Source organism: Mustelus asterias, chromosome 18, assembly GCF_964213995.1.
Source record: "Mustelus asterias chromosome 18, sMusAst1.hap1.1, whole genome shotgun sequence".
Taxonomy (NCBI): domain Eukaryota; kingdom Metazoa; phylum Chordata; class Chondrichthyes; order Carcharhiniformes; family Triakidae; genus Mustelus; species Mustelus asterias.
The window spans coordinates 67,304,837-67,323,717 of record NC_135818.1 but is presented as its reverse complement, the minus strand read 5'-3'; the positions used below and the strand labels follow the sequence as shown (position 1 = coordinate 67,323,717).

General features: G+C 45.6%; 1 protein-coding gene across 1 annotated transcript in view; it reads right to left on the bottom strand.

Annotated features, from left to right (window-relative positions):
• The window catches only part of LOC144506769 (uncharacterized), a 34,564-nt gene that overhangs the window by 15,170 nt on the left and 513 nt on the right, over window positions 1-18,881 (bottom strand). Inside the window, exons 2-4 of the mRNA XM_078233127.1 lie at window positions 15,871-16,109; window positions 5,107-5,242; window positions 1,721-1,845 (exon numbers count right to left, since the gene is read on the bottom strand). Coding sequence (XP_078089253.1) covers window positions 1,843-1,845; window positions 5,107-5,242; window positions 15,871-16,109 — 378 coding nt within the window. The 3' untranslated portion in view covers window positions 1,721-1,842. The remainder of the gene's footprint in view (window positions 1-1,720; window positions 1,846-5,106; window positions 5,243-15,870; window positions 16,110-18,881) is intronic.

Sequence of the window (18,881 nt, the reverse complement as noted above, 5' to 3'; positions counted from 1 at the left end):
TTCGAACTCTTGTTTTTCTTCTCCGCAGTGGCCACACCTCCTGGTGGCGTTGCTGCGAATAGAGATCTGCCAGCCAATCTGATTAGCCAGCAGCTATCTGAGGCAGGACTTTCTCCCCAGATATGGGCAGAAGGGCAACCTCCAGCCAACTGCCCCTCCACAGAGTGTTAACTGGCTAGGGGGCTGCCGTCTGGAGTGGGGGGGTGGGGGAGGGGGTTGGGTGGCGAGTGTTCCCTGCCACCTTTTTCAGTGGTGGGATGGGAAACCCAACTATCCAAAATATTCACTGCCCTAGGGCGGCACAGTAGGACAGTGGGTGAGCACTGGTACCCCACACTGCCTGGGGCCTGGATACACTTGCGACCTTGGGTGACAGTCTGTGTGGATTTTACACATTCTCCCCATGTCTGCATGGGTTTCCTCCGGGTGCTCCTGTTTCCTCCTCTATTAACATTCAATGATAAGGGAAAAGTGCTGGAAAATGGGATTAGTGCAACTATAGTGACAGTTATTGTCAGTGCAGATTCGATGTGCTGAAGGGTCTTATCTGCACTGTTTGACTCTTTGGGCCCGATTTTACCATCAAGTTGTGCCTGTTTCCGGGCACAAAAGCTTGGTAAAGTCGGGCATGAGGCGAGTAGCGCAATCCGCTCCTGCTTCCGTGCCGGTTCCCCCTTTACCAATGCATTTGCATGCACTTAAATTGACTTAATGGGCTGCACGCCCAACCTTACTGGCACTTCCCCCTTTACCACCGCGTTCGCCAATCCAGATTCAGCATGAAACAGACACGCTCTACAAAAATCTGATTTGGGCGCTCCAGTTGGTGAGGAGGTAAGTGCTGAGCGTCTGACAGCTCTCTGCCTGAGATCAATGGGGTGTGGGGGAAGGTGGAGTCCGCTGCCACTCTGCCTGAGATCAGTTGGGTGGAAGGGGGGAAGGGCCCGTGATCAGTCTGGGTAGCGGGGGAGTGGGGGCGATAAGGGGGTCAGTAATGTCGTGTGGGTGGGGCAGTGTCTGTGGGGGCCAGTGGGAGGCATTATCTAGCCTGGGAGGGATGTGGCAGTGGAGCAGGATTCTATAACTTTTTTTCTGCGCATGCGCAGTTGAAGGCGCCGATCGGAGCCGCAGGATTTCGGGCGCGTTAAGCCCCGCCCACAGGCTTCTGCAGCATGATTCGAACTCGCTGATATTTTTTCAGGCAGAGGGGGCGCCTCAGAACGGATCTAAAAGTCAGATCTGAAACACTCCCAGTTTCACGTCCACCCAGCACTTCGAATCAAATGGTAAAATTGGGTCCTATGACTGTACGATTCTATTGACCAAACTACTGGCAGCTTTTGAATGGCTTTTCCCCCCTTTAACTGCAGTGCTTTCTTTTCCTCTAAAACAGTCACAAACCTGCTTTAAGTTGAAATAAATATTGAAATAAATATTAAATTGGTTGAAGCAAACATAATTCTAATCATTTCATTGTGCAGTATAAGAGTAATAATCATCTTATACATTGCAGGGTGCGCAGACTGAGATACAGCAAAGCATAAAGGTGGTTCCTGACAAAGTTTCAATACTGGATTGTTGGAAGACCAATGGCAAGCTGGCAGGAGAATGATACTTTTGGGAGTAATTCCAAGCAATACCCTGGAATACAGATAAGTCAGCCTAATACCTTACTAGAATCTTAGGCATGTTCTTAGAAAGGCAACGGGCAAACACTAACCTTAATAGTTTCTTCACTCTAGCCCATTCGGTCTCCCACTTGTCTAATAAGCTATTCAACCGTCTGGTCAAAATCTCTCACTGCTCCTTTGTATGGTCAGATACGAGATGTTAGCTTCTTGGCTACTGGGGAAAAAAGAATAGAGAAAAGTCTGATAGCTTCCAATTTCTGACATTTGGAAAGTCAATGCTTGGATCAATGGACTGGGGAAATCATTCCACTATACGTGGCACCCAGTTACAAATAAATACCATTGTAAAAATGAGAAGGGTTGCACACACCCATTGACAACCACAACTTGTATTTAGATAAGATACTGAGCCACACAAGGAGATATGAGGGTAGATGACCAAAAGCTTGGTCAGTGGGGTAGGCTTTAAAGAGTATATTAAAGAAGGAAAGTGTGGTCGAGAGTTGGAGAGATTTAGCGAGGGAATTCCAGAGCTTAGGATCCAGGCAGCTGTAGAAACCCCCACCAAGTGGAACAATTAAAGTCAGGGTGCAGGTCAGAATTAGAAGCGCTATAGATATAGCACTTGGGGCGAATGGGATCAAAGGTTATAGGGAGAAATCAGGATTAGGCTATTGAGTTGGACGATCAGCCATGATCATGATGAATGGCAGAGCAGGCTCGAAGGGCCGAATGGCCTCCTTCTGCTCCGATCTTCTATGTTTCTATAATATCTCGGTGGGTTCTGGGACTGGAGGAGATTACAAAGATAGGACAAGGTGAACCAGTGGAGGGATTTAAAAACAAGGACGAGAATTTTGATAATAGAACCACACAAGTGCAGTCCCAGCTAGCTGAACGATGGTGGAGGAGGTTAGTATGATCAACCGCGCCAAAGAACGCAGGTAGGTCGAGAAGGATGAGGAGCGATAGTTTACCATTGTCACAGTCAGACAGGGGAGTCATCTGCGAATTTGATAAGAGTAGTTTCAATACTGTGGCAGAGTCAGAAACCAGATTGGAGAGATGCAGACGTGAAGTTCCGGGGAGGTTGGGCATGAACTTGGAAGGCCGCAATATATTCAAACACTTTGGAGGGGAAAGGGAGTTGGAGAGGGGGAAGTAGTTTGGCAGGATGAAGAGGTTGAAGGTTCCTTTTTGACGAGACGGGTGATTATAGAGGAAATGAAGGAGAGGGTGACAGAACCGACAGAGAGAAAACCATTAACAATATCAGCTAACATGAGAGCCAGGAAGGGAAGTTAGGCGGCCAGTAAAAATTATTTTGCTTGTCTTTGTTAATTAGATTTATTTTGAAGGATCAGGTTTAAAGAACAGTCCGAGGAAAGATAAACATAATCCGCATCCATCCAATTTACCTTCCAGCTTGTGTTTTGACGATATATTATTTACGACAGTCATAACAACATGGCAATGAGAATGAGCGCATAGCAAATCAAGATAACTCTCTGTAGGTGGCAGCAGATCTACCAATACAGAGTCAAACCTGGTGAAGAACTACAAGCGATTCAATGAGATAAATACACTTAATTAATCTTGTCAGAATTATTCAACTGAGAGTTACATAAGGTTATCAACTTGAATGGGACGGTCCCAATTCCAGCTCACTTGACCCATTTATCAATGACCTGTTTCAGAAAGGTTCCATGTCCCATTTGTGACATTTTCTGCCCCTTGTTAGCAGGTGTATCACCAAAGATCCTCAACCTGCTACTGGGAACTGCGAACCGATAATGGGTTACTTCAACATGCTGTCACCTGGTATAGTTTCTTGCAACACAACACAACAGGTGAATAAAAAAAAATTTGCTATTATTTCATGTCACAAATGAATTTTTGGACCATGCTTGATGATGATTTTTAAAGTAGTTATGAAAATTGTTTGGATGTCGATATAACGGTTAACAAGACAAATCTGCTGCAGTTTTCTTTTTAAATGTTCATAGAATCCCTACAGTGCAGAAAGAGGCCATTTGGCCCATTGAGTCTGCTCCGACCACAATCCTACTCAGGCCCTATCCCCGTAACCCCACATATTTACCCTACTAATCCCCCTGATACTAAGGTCAATTTAGCATGGCCAATCAACCTGACCAGCACATCTTTGGACTGTGGAAGGAAACCGGACTGTGGGAGGAAGCCAAAGTACCCGGAGGAAACCCATGCAGACACGGGGAGAATGTGCAAACTCCACACAGACAGTGGCCCCAGACCGGAATTTAACCCATGTACCCTGGCGCTGTGAGGCAGCAGTGCTAACCATTGTACCACCGTTTGTTGACACAAAGTTAACAATTTCACAAGTGGCTGTACCTGGTAGGATGCCTGATCTTGTTTCACAGACTGATCACTGAGCAGAGTAACCCAAAGAGTTCATGGTAAGATTTCCCATTAAACTAAAATGAACACTGTCATGCAATCCCAATGTAAAACGCATGCACTTTTTAATTCAGACTGACAGATTTCTCTAATACAGCATAAAGCATGAAAAACTCGCAATGATATGTTCCGCACCAGGCGCACAATGCAGCTACTGTAACAGCAATGCCAGTGAGATTAGCAGCCCCTGGAGAAATACCCCCAAGCTGCTTTATCAAATTTACAAGTGAACAGAAATACCATCTGCTAAAGTTACCAGAGAAACAAGCACAGTGATACATCTGCCTCGGATTTGCCCAAAAGTAATTCGCATTGGAAACAATATCCTTCCATTTATGGACAAAGTACAAAGAATGCACATTTTTAAAAGGCAACCTGAAGACATCCTAGAGGCTGCCGTGAAGGGAGGCCCACACCATCAGGCCCAGGACATCCTAATCAGCCTTCTGACTGCCCATAAAACCCTGCTGTATCTGTGGAAGTTTGATAAAGTCCAACATTGCAAAACAAGACCATATCAGGGTGGCACGGTAGCACAATAGTTAGCACTGCTGCCTCACAGCGCTAGGGGCCCAAGTTCGACTCCTGGCTTGGGTGGCTGTCTGTGTGGCGTCTGCACATTCTCTCCGTGACTGTGTGGGTTTCCTCCCACACTCTGAAAGACGTGCTGGTTAGGTGGCATTGGCCATGTTAAATTCTCTCTCAGTGTACCCGAACAGGTGCCGGAGTGTGGCGACCAGGGGATTTTCACAGTAACTTCATTGCAGTGTTAATGTAAGCCCTACTTGTGACACGAATAAATAAACTTTAAATGCAGACTTCTGGGCTGGAATTTTACCGGCATGCCCGCCGTGGAATCAGGGCAGACACGGCTCGCAGAACGGAATTCTCCGTTGGCCTCAGGCGGGATTTTATGAGCCTCGCCCAATCGAGGTCGCAAAATACAGGCCATGATGTCCAACTTATGGCCATAGGGCCAATCAGTCCATTTTTCATTTGCATGCTCAAGATTTCGATCTTCGACTGTTAACTTTACCTTTTCAAACTTTATAGTTTTGAACTTAGTGGCCGAGCTGATGGAAAAGATGTCCGAGATTTCGTTGCCAAATCTGTTAATGAAGGGATGGTGTTTTCCATCAATGAGCAGAGAAAGACTTGCCCGAGTCTCGAAGCTGTCGGAGGTTTTAAAAAGACAAAAGCAAAACAATCAATCAGTGATCCAGCAATGGACAGAGAAGAAACATAACCCAGTCAGCAGGAGAAGGCGAAGCAGGCAAATGGTGAGCAGTGCATTTCATGGCCTTTGTATCCAAGATTTCAGTTCTTATTGGTGTCAGCAGAGCTTTACAAATGTAATGCGCACACCTTTTACGCATTGCCCATACATGCATACAGCTCATTTATTTGTTTACACACAGTTCAAAGATTCCACGATATGCATCTCACAAAGAAAACTGGAGCCATTCACCTAACCTCAGAGACAAAACTAAAGTCTCACTGCCCGTATGGAGTTTGCACATTCTCCCCCCGTTTCTTCCGGGTGCTCAGGTTTCCTCCCACAGTCCAAAGATGTGCGGGTTAGGTGCATTGGCCATGCTAAATTGCCATTTAGTATCAGGAGAACTAGCTGGGCTAAATGCATGGGGTTATGGGGATAGGGCCTGGGTGGGATTATGGTAGGTGCAGACTCGATGGGCCGAATGGCCTGCTTCTGCAGTGTAGGATTCTATGATTCTATGATTCTCACCCCCGCTCTTGAAATTGGTGAAAAAATAAATCCGTGTTCATTTGACTCTTAGATATTCTTTCAAAGGCTTTTTATCATCAGTTGTACAGGACATTGGTGGGGCCACACTTGGAATGCTGTGTGCAATTCTGGTCGCCCTATTATAGAAAGGATATTATTAAACTAGAAAGAGTGCAGAGGAGATTTACCAGGATGCAACAGGGACTTGATGGATTGAGTTATAAGGAGAGGCTGGATAGACTGGGACTTTTTTCTCTGGAGCGTAGGAGCTGAGGGGCGACCTTATAGAGGTCTGTAAAATGATGAGGAGCATAGACAAGGTAGATAGTCAATATCTTTTCCCAGAGGTGGGGGAGTCTGAAACTAGAGGGCATAGGTTTAAGATGAGAGGGGAGAGATACAAAAGTGTCCAGAGGGGCAATTTTTTTCACACAGAGGGTGGTGAGTGTCTGGAACAAGCTGCCAGAGGTTGTGGTGGAGGCGGGTACAATTTTATCTTTTAAAAAGCATTTAAATAGTTACATGGGTACGATGGGTATAGAGGGATATGGGCCAAATGCGGGCAATTGGGATTAGTTTAGAGGTTTTTTAAAAAAGGGCGGCATGGACAAGTTGGGCCAAAGGGCCTGTTTCCACGCTGTAAACCTCTATGACTCTATCTTTGGCACACCTAATGCAATTTAATCTATTTTTAAAAATTTCAGCAAAAAACAAAAACACCAATTTTTATTCATAGAATCCCTCTTTAGATGTGTAACAAATCAGCAGTGGATTATGTCCCATTAGTAATTGTCAGTCTAATTCTGATGATCATGTCAATAATCAAAGAAGGACATCATGAAGTTGTCTCCTCAGTAACCAATCATTAAAGGTGTTTCTCGACATCATCACGCAACTTGTAAGTATAAACGCTTACACACGTGTTCATTGAAACAATAAATGAAAGTTATCTTGTATCTTTCTGTGCAAATCAAAATCAGCTGTCAATTGTAATGGTGTAATATTTTGAGAAGTTTTACTGACTCTTGTGCAGGCTCTACATCATGGACTTCCAGTCCCTCTGGAACACCCCCCCCTCCCCCCCTGCCGCCAACCACCCCCCTACCCCTCCACCTCCCTCCCCTCCCCCCCAACCTTCTGCTTTCTCACTGAATGGAATTCCAACCAAACCCCATCCACAACCGCCCTCCTCCACCTGACTGAACTTGTTCGAACAAGTTCTCCCTTGACTCCACTCATCTTCTCCATATAAAGATGTTGCTATGGGAGCCTGTATGTGTCCGAGCTTTGCTTCCAATCTTTACTCTATTTTCTGCAACTGGAACTACTTGGAAACCTAATAGGGTTCCACTTGTCTTCACCTTCAACCCCACCATTCCCCCAAATTCAACGGATCATCCTCCAGCATGATATCACCAGGCAAATCTTCCCATCCTCTCCCATGGGGACTGTGCCTTCGACAAGCCCTCAGTAACCCCGAAAGTGTCCTCCCCATCCTACAGAGATATAACATCTGCCCTTTTACCTGTTCCTATCTCACTGCCCAATGCTCCAAACACTCAGTTGAATTGGAAACTTGAACTTTGTTTGGTGTAATGCGCGGTATTTGTTGCTCACAATGCAGTTTCTTCTACACTGGGGAAACCTAATATGGACTGACTGATCATTTTGTTTAATACGCCCATTCAGTCTGCAAGTGTGGCCTTCAGCGTCTGGTCCCTTTCAATTTTAATTCTCTACTACACTCCTTATCCTCTCCAACATCAGCCTTCTACACTGTTTGAATGAGGCTCACAGAAGCAGCAGAAACAGCATTTCATCTTCTGACTGGGCACTTTACAGTCTTCTTGACCCAACATTTAGCTCAACAATTTCATATCATAACAATTGCTCCCATTTGTTCGGACACCAGTTGCTAGTAATCATTTTGTTATTGCTATTTTCAGCTCTTCCAGAACCATTCCTTCCTTGTCCCTCCCTTTTGCCTTGAAACACCATCCTGTTTTAACATTTCATCACTCACACTATCCAGGGTTTTTTTTTATCTCCGCCATCCTCCACTTCCTCTGTCCTTGCTTTAAACCTGTTACATCACCAACACTTTCCAGTTCTAAACAATAGGTATTCAAGCTGAAACATTAACTTTGCTTCTCTCTTCGCGGACACTGTCCGACCAGCTGAGCATATCCAGCATCGTCTCTCTTTATTTCTGATTTCCAACATCCACACTATTTCGTTGATGCAATTTATGATCATGGCGGCACGGTAGCACAGTGGTTAGCACTGCTGCTTCACAGCTCCAGGGTCCCGGGTTCAATTCCTGGCTCGGGTCACTGTCTGTGTGGAGTTTGCACATTCTCCTCGTGTCTGCGTGGGTTTCCTCCGGGTGCTCCGGTTTCCTCCCACACTCCAAAGATGTGCAGGTTGGGTTGATTGGCCAGGTTAAAAATTGCCCCTTAGAGTCCTGAGATGCATAGGTTAGAGGGATTAGCAGGTAAAATATGTGGGGGTAGGGCCTGGGTGGGATTGTGGTCGGTGCAGACTCGATGGGCCGAATGGCCTCCTTCTGCACTGTAGGGTTTCTATGATTTCTAGTTGTATTTGTATAGCACCTTCAACGTGGAACAAATGTGGTTCGCAGAAGCAACATCAGGCCTTACTCAATATCAAACGACTGAAGGAGGTATTAGGAGAGATGACTGAAAGCTTAAGTTTATAAAGTTTATTTATTAGTGTCACAAGTAGGCTTACATTATCACTGCAATGAAGTTACTGTGAAAATCCCCGAGTCGCCACCCTCCAGCACCTGTTTGGGTAAATTGAGGGAGAATTTAGCATGGCCGATCCATGACAGGGTGCAGTGAAGTGTCAAGCAGACTTTCAGGCCAACGTAGCTCCTTCTTCAAGGAGTATTTTACACTGCCCAGTGACCAATTGGCTGTATATGGTGATCTTCAGAAGTACACTTTTGAAAAAACAAACCTCATATAAGTTAATGTTTGGTACTGCAAGTTGTAACTGTGGTCTTCATCTAGTGGCTTCCAATTTAGTTGATAATGTCCTGCCATGACAAAAATGTCTATAACCTTCCTGTTTCATAAATAGGTTAAAAAAAAATTATAATTGAGAAAAGTCTATGAAGTGTCTCAGTATCTGAACAATGAAAGATGTGGAAGTATCCGGTATAACCTCAACTGTGCATATAAGCTACTTCTTTCTTTCGCCAATGTGTAGACAGAACCACATGTCACTCTGATGTGGGTGGCATGGTGGCACAATGGTTAGCACTGCTGCCTCACAGTGCCAGATTCCTGGGTTCAATTCCGGCCTTGGGTCGCTGTCTGTGTGGAGTTTGCACATTCTCCCCATGTCCGCATGGGTTCTCCCCGGGTGTTCCGGTTTCCTCCCACATTCCAAAGATGTGCAGGTTAGGTGGATTGGCCATGCTAAATTATGCCTTAGTGTGCTAAAATGTGAGGGTTAGGGGGATTAGTTGGGTAAATACGTGGGGTTACGGGTGGAATAGAACAGCCAGGCAACCTTTGCCTTTTGTTTTGACCTCTGTGGGAGATCCGTAAACCAAAGTAACCAAATTTAGCAAATGACTCCCCACCCCCACCCACCACAAAATAATTTCACTTTTGCTGCTTTTACTTCAACACGAATCAGAATCAAACACACATTAACAAGCAATGATACTTCAAATAAAAGGGTAAATTTCACTCTAAATAGTGGATCCAACAAAGATACTCCTACACAACTGCATCACTTCTCGTACTGATGTGGCACCACATGCAATCACGCAGGCTTTCCAACTCAATCAATTCGGTTCTCAAGTCATAGAATCACATAATCTCGAGAGTGCAGAAGGAGGCCATTCAGCCCATCAAGTCTGCACCGACTCTCTTACAGAGAATATCTTGCCCAGGCTCTCTCCCCTGCCCTATCCCTGTAACTCCACATATTTACCATGTCTAATCCCCCTAATCTACACATCTTTGGATACTAAGGGGCAAAACAGCATAGCCAGTCCACCTAACCTGCACAGCTTTGGAGTGTGGGAGGAAACCAGGGCACCTGGAGGAAATTCACGCAGACACGGGGAGAATGTGCAGGCTCCACACAGATAGTCACCCAAGGCCGGAATTGAACCCAGGTCTCTGGCTGTGATGCAGCATTGCTAGACCCTGTGCCACAGTGCCGCCCATTCACATTCACCAGGAGGTGTATTTCACTGAGGTTCCTGGATACAGTTAACACTGACAAGGTGCTGGTCTATGAAACCTTTCACTCTGGTCACGTCAGTCCTAATGGCGTAACTTTTCAGAGTTCCTTCTCAACCCAGCAACCTAAAAACCTGGTTCGTGATCTGGTCCCCAGATGCACACTCTCGTATCTTTTGCATGAGCTACTCGCACCACTTTTTAGGGTTTTGTTCCTTTTTGCTTGCTCATTCATCATTTTCCCAAATGCTTCTGGGATTTTATTTTTCTTGTTTTTGATTTATTATTGTCACATGTATTAGTATACAGTGAAAAATATTGTTTCCTGCACGCTAAACAGACAAAGCATACCGTTCATAGAGAAGGAAAGGAGAGAATACAGAATGTGGTGTTGTAGCTGGTCATAGCTAGGCTGTAGAGAAAGATCAACATAGTGCAAGGTAGGTCCATTCAAAAGTCTGATGGCAACAAGGAAGAAGTTGTTCTTGAGTTGGTTGGTACGTGTCCTCAGACTTTTGCATCTTTTTCCTGACAGAAGAAGATGGATGAGAGAATGTCCGGGGTGCGTGGGGTCCTTGATTATGCTGGCTGCTTTTCCGAGGCAGCGGGAAGTGTAGACAGAGTCAATGGATGGGAGGCTGGTTTGAATGATGGTCTGGGCTTCATTCACGACCCTTTATATTTTTTTGCAGTCTTGGATAGAGCAGGAGCCACACGCCACTCCCCCCCTCCCCCCCACCCCCCGCTAGCGAGAATCACATTCTGGCACTTAGTCTGCACGAAGTCCCATAAGCCACTGAAAAAAATGATGCCATTTACTCCGTTTTCTCGTTCATTCGGGTAAATTTCTTTTCGTAAGGTGAAGCCGATGGAAACACACATACTGACTGGCTCCTCCAATGTCTTTGTCTCAGTACAAGAAAGGACTAATGCTTCTGTGAGTTTCCCCTATAGCATAACTGATAAAATACATAACTGATTTGGTGTAGCAGGTAAGAAACACAATCCTTATCACCAAAGTCCAATGATGCATCAACATTTTACTCAATCTCGTACTTTAATACTGCAATGTGACATCTATTAAAGGAAGGTACATGCAAGCTAAGTGCCAAAACGGTGCCAAAACTGATTCAACAAACTGAAATATGCAATTAATTTTTGTTTAGAATCAATTTTACCTCCTACAGACTCCTTGTCAAGCAAGAGGATTGATATCACCTCCCCCATTGTCAGTTAACTAACTCTCAAAGGACAAATGTCCAATCCAATTAATGGCAGCAAATTCTTACACCGGTAAGCATTTTAATTAGAGAAATTGGTTTACTTTGGTGAATTTTAAATCCTCATAGCCTCCCTCCTACAAAGATCCACAATGTGAAACCCAGGTTTAACGGAAACCACTCTGAGACCATCAAAGAATCCTACAGTGCAGAAGGAGACCATTCGGCCCATCGGGTCTGCACCGACTATACAGTGTTACTCTCATAGCTATGGTGTAGAGAAAGATTGACTTAATATACAGTAAGTCCATTCAAAGGTCTGATGGCAACATGGAAAAAACTGTTCTTGGGTCGGTTGGTAAGTGATCTCAGACTTTTGTATTTTTTTCCCGAAGGAAAAAGGTGGAAGGGAGTATGTCTGGGATGCATGGGGTCCTTGATTATGCTGGCTGCTTTGCTTAGGCAGCGGGAAGTGTAGACGGAGTCAATGGATGGGAGGCTGGTTTGTGTGATGGACTGGGCTACGCTCACAATTGTTTATGGTCTTGGTCAAAGCAGGAGCCATACCAAGCTGTGATTTATCTGGAAAGGACGCTCTTTGAGCTAAGAGACAAGTCAGATAGTGCAGCCTGCTACCTCCAAGCTGAGATATCAAGCTATGTAGGACTCCTAATTGTGACCATTACAAATCAGATTCTGATCTCGAGAGACCAGGGTTAGCTATTGTCAGTGATCAGAAATCCTAAATCCCACCCTGTAGGTCTTGTGGTGCAGTGGGTAGCATCCCTGTCTCTGAGTCTCGAAGCTCCGGGTTCGAATCCCACCCCGGTATTCGGTGGCCGAGAAAGGTGCATTCATATTGCTGTCAAACAGGTTGAGTGTGTCAACCTGTAAATCCTTCCAAACACACCAATGGCTGGCAGTAAGAGCGGGAGAGACTCCTGGTCAGCCACGCTTGATGTGGAGTGGCATCTGTCAAGCTATACGCCTCTGGTTACAAACTAGCAACCTGTTCTGGGAATAACTAGCTTTGGAAATGGACAAAAGCCTGCCTTAGTGCACCACTAGGTGTGGGACGAGAATTGGAATTGAAACATTCCATCCTTTGGTTGTTGGTAATGGGCCTCCAGTGCAATCCCTTCATTACTTTGTCAACTGATGGAACTCTTGGTCGCTGTTTCCCTGTGAGTTTGAAAATGGGCAGCTGATGGACTTGTGGAAGTGAGGTTGTGGAAAGGGAGAATTGAGCAGAAGGAGAAACGTTAGTGTCACTCCCAGTGAAAGCTCCTTTATCTACAACATGTGACCCATGTACATTCCCCCAGTAAACAGTTTTACCTGGAAGGTGACCGCCAGAGGGCGGGAAGCAGAGCTCTTTCAAAGTCTGAAACTCAACCAATGGACTCCACTTAGAATCTCATCCATTGAACTATGTGGAATTAGACAGAAACAAGACAAGCTTGGGTTTTGGAATTTGTATCAGAGGTCACTATCTTTCAGTTACCAACAGGAATTGAGAAAACAATAGCAACATCAAAATTGTAAAGGAAAATAGGAAATTATACATGTGAGGTGGGAAAGAAAGCATGAGAAAAAAAATCCTTAAAGTGATTTTTAAAAATTCATTCATGGGACATGGTGTCACTGGCTGGTCAGCATTTATTGTCCATCCATAGTTGCCCGTGGGAGAGTCAACCACGTTGCTCTGGTGTCACATGTAGGCCAGAGTAAGGACAGCAGATTTCCTTTCCTAAAGGACATTAGTGAACCTGATGGGTTTTCCCGACAATGGTTTCATGGTCATCAGTAGATTCTTAATTCCAGATTTTTTTCATTATTGAATTCAAATTCCTTCATCTGCCATGGCAGGATTCGAACTCTGGTCCCTAGGACATTAGCTGAATTTTTGGATTAATAGTCTAGCGATAATACCACTAGGCCATCACCTCCCCATTGTACCATTCTGCATTGATGAGTTCTAGGCCAAAGGAGCAATTGAAACCTAAGATGGGTGGCACGGTGGCACAGTGGTTAGTACGTTATGTGTAGTGAGAATTCATAACTTGCTCCATAAAAAAGAAATAAGCCATCAGACTTCAGCTCATTTAATTCTATAACTTGGATGAAAACAGAAGGCTTTTCATTTGGCATGGTGGCACAGTGGTTAGCACTGCCGCCTCACAGCACCAGAGACCTGGTTTCGATTCCCGGCTTGGGTCACTGTCTGTGCGGAGTCTGAACGTTCTCCCTGTGTCTGCGTGGGTTTCCTCCGGGTGCTCCGGTTTCCTCCCACAGTCTGAAAGATGTGCTGGAAAGGTTCATTGGCCGTGCTAAATTCTCCCTCAGTGTACCCGAACAGGCGCCAGAGTGTGGCGAATCGGGCATTTTCACAGCAACTTTGTTGCAGTGTTAATGTAAGCCTACTTGTGACACTAATAAATGAACTTTAAAAAAATATATCTTTATTTCAGTGTTTATGCTCCATACCAGCAAACTCCTAGAGATTTTAATTTTATCAGCAGCATTGTAGCACCTGGCTGCTACTACTTCTACCCTCACTGACTCTTGATGGATAATGCAACGCTAACACAGGTGACAATTCAGCACCTGATCACACCTACAGGAAATATATTCCGACTGTTGTTATTTGTTTTAAAGAACCCTGTTGCTTCCTGCGGAGATACCAGCACAGTGGTTCTGTTGCTGGCTTTAGTATTCCAGAACCTGGGTCAAATGATGTGGCGACATGAGTTCATATACCACCAGGGCACTTCATTGAATAAGAAGCTATTTGGGGTAATGGTGACCATGAAACCAATAGATTGTCATAAAAATCCCATCTGGATCACTCAAGTCCTGTAGGGAAGGAAATCTGCCAGTCAAACCTATGTGTGACTCCAGGATGGCCTAGCAAGCTACGCCGCTCTGTATAAGAAGATGACTCATCACTACATTCTTGAGGGCAATTAAGAATGGCCAATAAATGTTGGGCTTGCCAGCAATGTCCCTATTTTTTTTATTCATTCGTGGGACACAGGCGTCGCTGGCTGGCCTTTCCTTTCCTTCTCCCCTATGTACGCGATGAAATGGTATGCTTTGTCTGCATAGCGTGCAAGAAACAATACTTTTTACTGTATCCCAATACATGTGGCAATAATAAATCAAATCAAATCAAAATGATGGGCTGTCAGATATAGTTTGGCTGAACGGAGACTATAACTGGATGTCCCAGCTCTAAGCTGCCCAGGATTCGATTATCTCGCCTTCAAGCTGCGGTCTCACATCAGAACCGCTGTATATAACTGTTCCCCTCTCACCCCAGTTCTTTATTACTGGGATTGATTTATTTGTAAATCTTCCTGGTTGCAATACTTTCACCTGACCAGATGGCAGAGGTTTCTGTGAACCGTCCCATCGTCTCCTAAATTAGAATACTATATGTATCTGTTGAGTAAATCAAACCACAGAACCAAGCTTTCAAGTCGATGCTTACAAGACTCTCCACGTGTAAACACCAATTAGGGGGAAAACCCCACCAGCCTCCAACGAGATATTCAGAAAATATAAATAAACGTGTCAGAGTCAAGTGGAAGAAAAAGAGGCAGCTCAACATCGCCTCTGTCAAAGCAAAACTTGGAAAATATTACAGAGAATTGAATAGAATCTGTAATGGGTTAAGTGGTGTTGAACTGAAGTATGTAACTGTACTGCTCCCACTCTGATCAATTAGAAATCGCAAAGACTCACATCGATTCCTTTTTAACCTGATACATTTGTCAGACGATGCAATTATCTTTGAAATTGGAAAGTGCTTGCATTTCACTCTCTCCCTCCTTTTTAGCTCAGGTTAGATTTCCGCCAGTTTACATACGAGTTCTTACAGTCGATGCATTTTCCGCTGAGCAACGCTAAACAGTTCCGGGAACCGAAAGCACGGCGGACAGCATGACAGAGCTGGGAGCTTGAAATTAGTCCCAAGACTGGGAACTAGTAGAACTTGAATCGGTTTGGCTCCCTTGCCAGACTGGAGAGCTGCACACACATAGAGATACACAGACACGCACATACACAGACATACACACATACACACACGTACAGACACACACACACCGACACACACACACACATAGACACACATACAGACATACACACACACATGCATACACACACAGACACGCATACACACACATATACACACACTTGCACACATACAGACATACACACACATACATGACACACACGCACACAGACATATACACATATGCACACACATGCACACACAGACACGCATACACACACAGGCATACACACACATATACATACACATACACACAGACACACATACACACAGATACACACATCTAAGACAGAGGGAAGTGAAATCACACCCTCGCAGTCACCATCTCATCATGCTGAAATCCCCGAGGAAATTTTAAACAAATTCTCCAATCTGTGGAACAGATAATCGCAGGGACTCTGGAGGCTCGGCTGCTTTCAAACCAACATTGTAACACTCTAACTTTCCTGAGCAACCCCCCCTCCCCACCCTCCCCACCCTTTTCTCAGCTCACCTGCTCCTGCAGACAGGTAAGCGCTGATCATGTCATTACCTGGCCAGTAATAAAACTATAAAGAAGCTTCGATCCTGGGAGGTGAGCGGGTTGATCCCCAGTTTGGGAAAGGAGCCTCCGAGCGGACCCCTCCTCCTCTCCAATCCACCCACCCACCAAGGGTGAGATCTCTCCTGGAGGTAGCTTTCCTGTCCTGCTGAGTGCTGGCGCCCCGGGGAGATGTCCAGCCCGGTCTCTCTCTCCCTCTCCCTGTCTCTCCCTCTCTCTCTCCCTGGCTCCTGGTAATGAACAACAGCCTGAAACTCACATCACACCGCAGCGTCCCCGCCCATTGGCCCTGTGGCGAGCAGAGGTTGTCTTGTTTCCAGGCGAGTTGCTAAGAGCTTGTTGACGCTCCGGGTGTCTCAGGTACAACTCCAGCTCCCTGGCTCCTTCCGCCCCCCTTCAAACCCAGAGGAGAGAGATCGAGTGAGACTCCCTCCCCCTCACCCCCCATCCCGCAGACTGAGTTCTTCTACTCAGGGTCAATACTTCATTTTCATTAAAGAACGCAATCACTTATTATGTTATGTTTTTGTTCACAATGACTGCAGCCAGTAAGTGTTTTTTTAAGAAGTTACTTGAAACTTGAGTTCAGGAAAGGATGTACGATGATTTACTTTGAGATGTTAAAGTTAAAGTTTACTTATTAGTGCCACAAGTAGGCATACATTAACACTGCAATGAAGTTACTGTGAAAATCCCCTAGTCACCACACTCCGGCGCCTGTTCGGGTACACTGAGGGGTGATTTAGCATGGCCAATGCACCTAACCTGCACATCTTTGGACTGTGGGAGAAAACCGGAGCACCCGGAGGAAACCCACGCAGACACGAGGAGAATGTGCAAACTCCACACAGACAGTGACCCAAGCTGGGAATCGAACCCGGGTCCCTGGTGCTGTGAGGCAGCAGTGCTAACCACTGTGTTGCCCTGTTGTAAATAAAAGCAAGAGTCTGCATACCAGCCTCAGGCCATTTTAAGTTGAAGTTTATTTATTAGTGTCACAGGTAGGCTTATACACTGCAATGAAGCTATTGTGAAAATCCCCTAGTGGAGCCTCACCTCATGTCAATGCTGTTTCTATTTGCCCTTTGACATACATGCAGCATGTCACATTAGCACTGGGGTCAGGCATAGCAAAGATTCACAGCAGGGTCAAAAACTCCACACATCTTTGGAATGTCATTGACAATGTCAAACACTAAAAGCAGACTCCTGGCGGTATGAAACTGAACTCATTAGTGCCCATTTTCTGGGGAGGGTGGGGGGGGGGCGGTGGGGGTGCGATGAATATCCTGACAAAGTGGCATCTGAGACACGTATGATCTCTTATGAAGTGGTTCGCACCAGCCACCATCTTGTTACAGGTGTCAGTATGCGCGCAGTAAACATTCACCAGGAGAATGCAGAGCTGGTTCGTCATAATATAGAAACATAGAATGATAGAAACTAGAAGTAGGAGTAGGCCATTCGGCCCTTCAAGCCTGTTCCGCCATTTATTGATCATGGCTGTTCATCAAATTCAATATCCTGATTACCCCTCTTCCCTCCATATCACTTGATCCCTTTAGCCCCAAGAGCTTTATCTAATTTCTTCTTGAAAGCAGACAATTGCCAGAATTTTACCGGCACGCCCGCCCCAGGCTCGCAGAACAGCATTCCCCGTTGACCTCAGGCGGGATCTTACGAGCCTTGAGCGGGCGAGGCAATAAAACTCCGGCACATGTTTTGGCTTCAACTACTTTCTGTGGTAGCAACGACAAAAACGCCATGACATCAAACAGTACGTCACACCAATTTGACACCAGAAGTGCAGCCAAGTCCCCACTTAACTTTCCACCTAATCAACAGCAGAAAGAATCCCCCCACTACCAGCAGTGCTATTTAAAGGGACTGCCATCCACTTACAATTGGGTTGCTGGTTGATTTCTCCTGGCTGTTGCTACAATTTTACGAATGTTTGCTGCTGTCTATAGTTGCTTCAAGATGCAAAAGCCTACAGGGAATGGTGTGGCAGATACGGAAGGACATTTTGCTGACTTTAAATCTTCTGCATAGACCAGTTGCTCCCATGCATGGGCGCTCAATTAGACACTCACCGTGGAATACAGCATGACTTAGAGACTGCAGAAGAGGCCACACAGAGCAGGGCAAGATGCTGGAGGAGGAAGGCTCTCAGCAAAAAGGACATATATGCCCAGGCTGTCCAGGGAACAATTCTCCAACTCAAATCTCATTGAAAACAATAGTTAGAATTTTACCGCCCCGCCCGCCATGAGAATCGGAGTGGGCAAGGGGCGGACCATGGAAAGGTTTGTTGACTTCAGGTGGGATTTTATGGTCTCAGCATGAGGGAGGTTGTAAGATCCTGCCCAATATGTGAGATATTGGGGCTTCAGTGAGGACACTGAAATCTGTCACCTGCTGCAGCACAGCTGCAACCTCAGAGCAGCACTGCATTGTCATTGGCTGTGAAGATGACCATGGTGGTGAACGTTTCGATATCTGGCTCCTTCCAGCTTGGAGTTTGAGATATTTGCAACATCCCACACTTTGCCATTCACTGTTGTGCAAGGGCGATCACTGAGGCTGTCTATTCAAAGAGATTTAACAACAATTCCTTCTCTATTGCTAGAAAGAAGCAGGTGGAGTAAGCATATGGTTCACAGGATTTGCAGGCTTCCCCATGGCACACAGTGACATTGACTACATGCATGTTGCTTTGTGAGTATCTCATGTCAACTCTGTCCTATATCAAACCAAAAGGGATTCCAGGTGATCTCTGACCATAGGTAGTGAATCATATAGTCCAGCCACAAGACCCCCATTACAGGGGAGAGTAACAAGGTTAACTGCTTGCCTTGAGCCCACCCAACCCCCAGGACCCTTGGGGGACCCACCATCTGCAGCCTGGCAGTGGAAGAGGGCACATGAGCATAGGACTTACTGCCTTGATTTCCCCCCCCCCCCCCTCTACTTTGGGCTCAAGGCAGCAGGCCAGGGTGTCT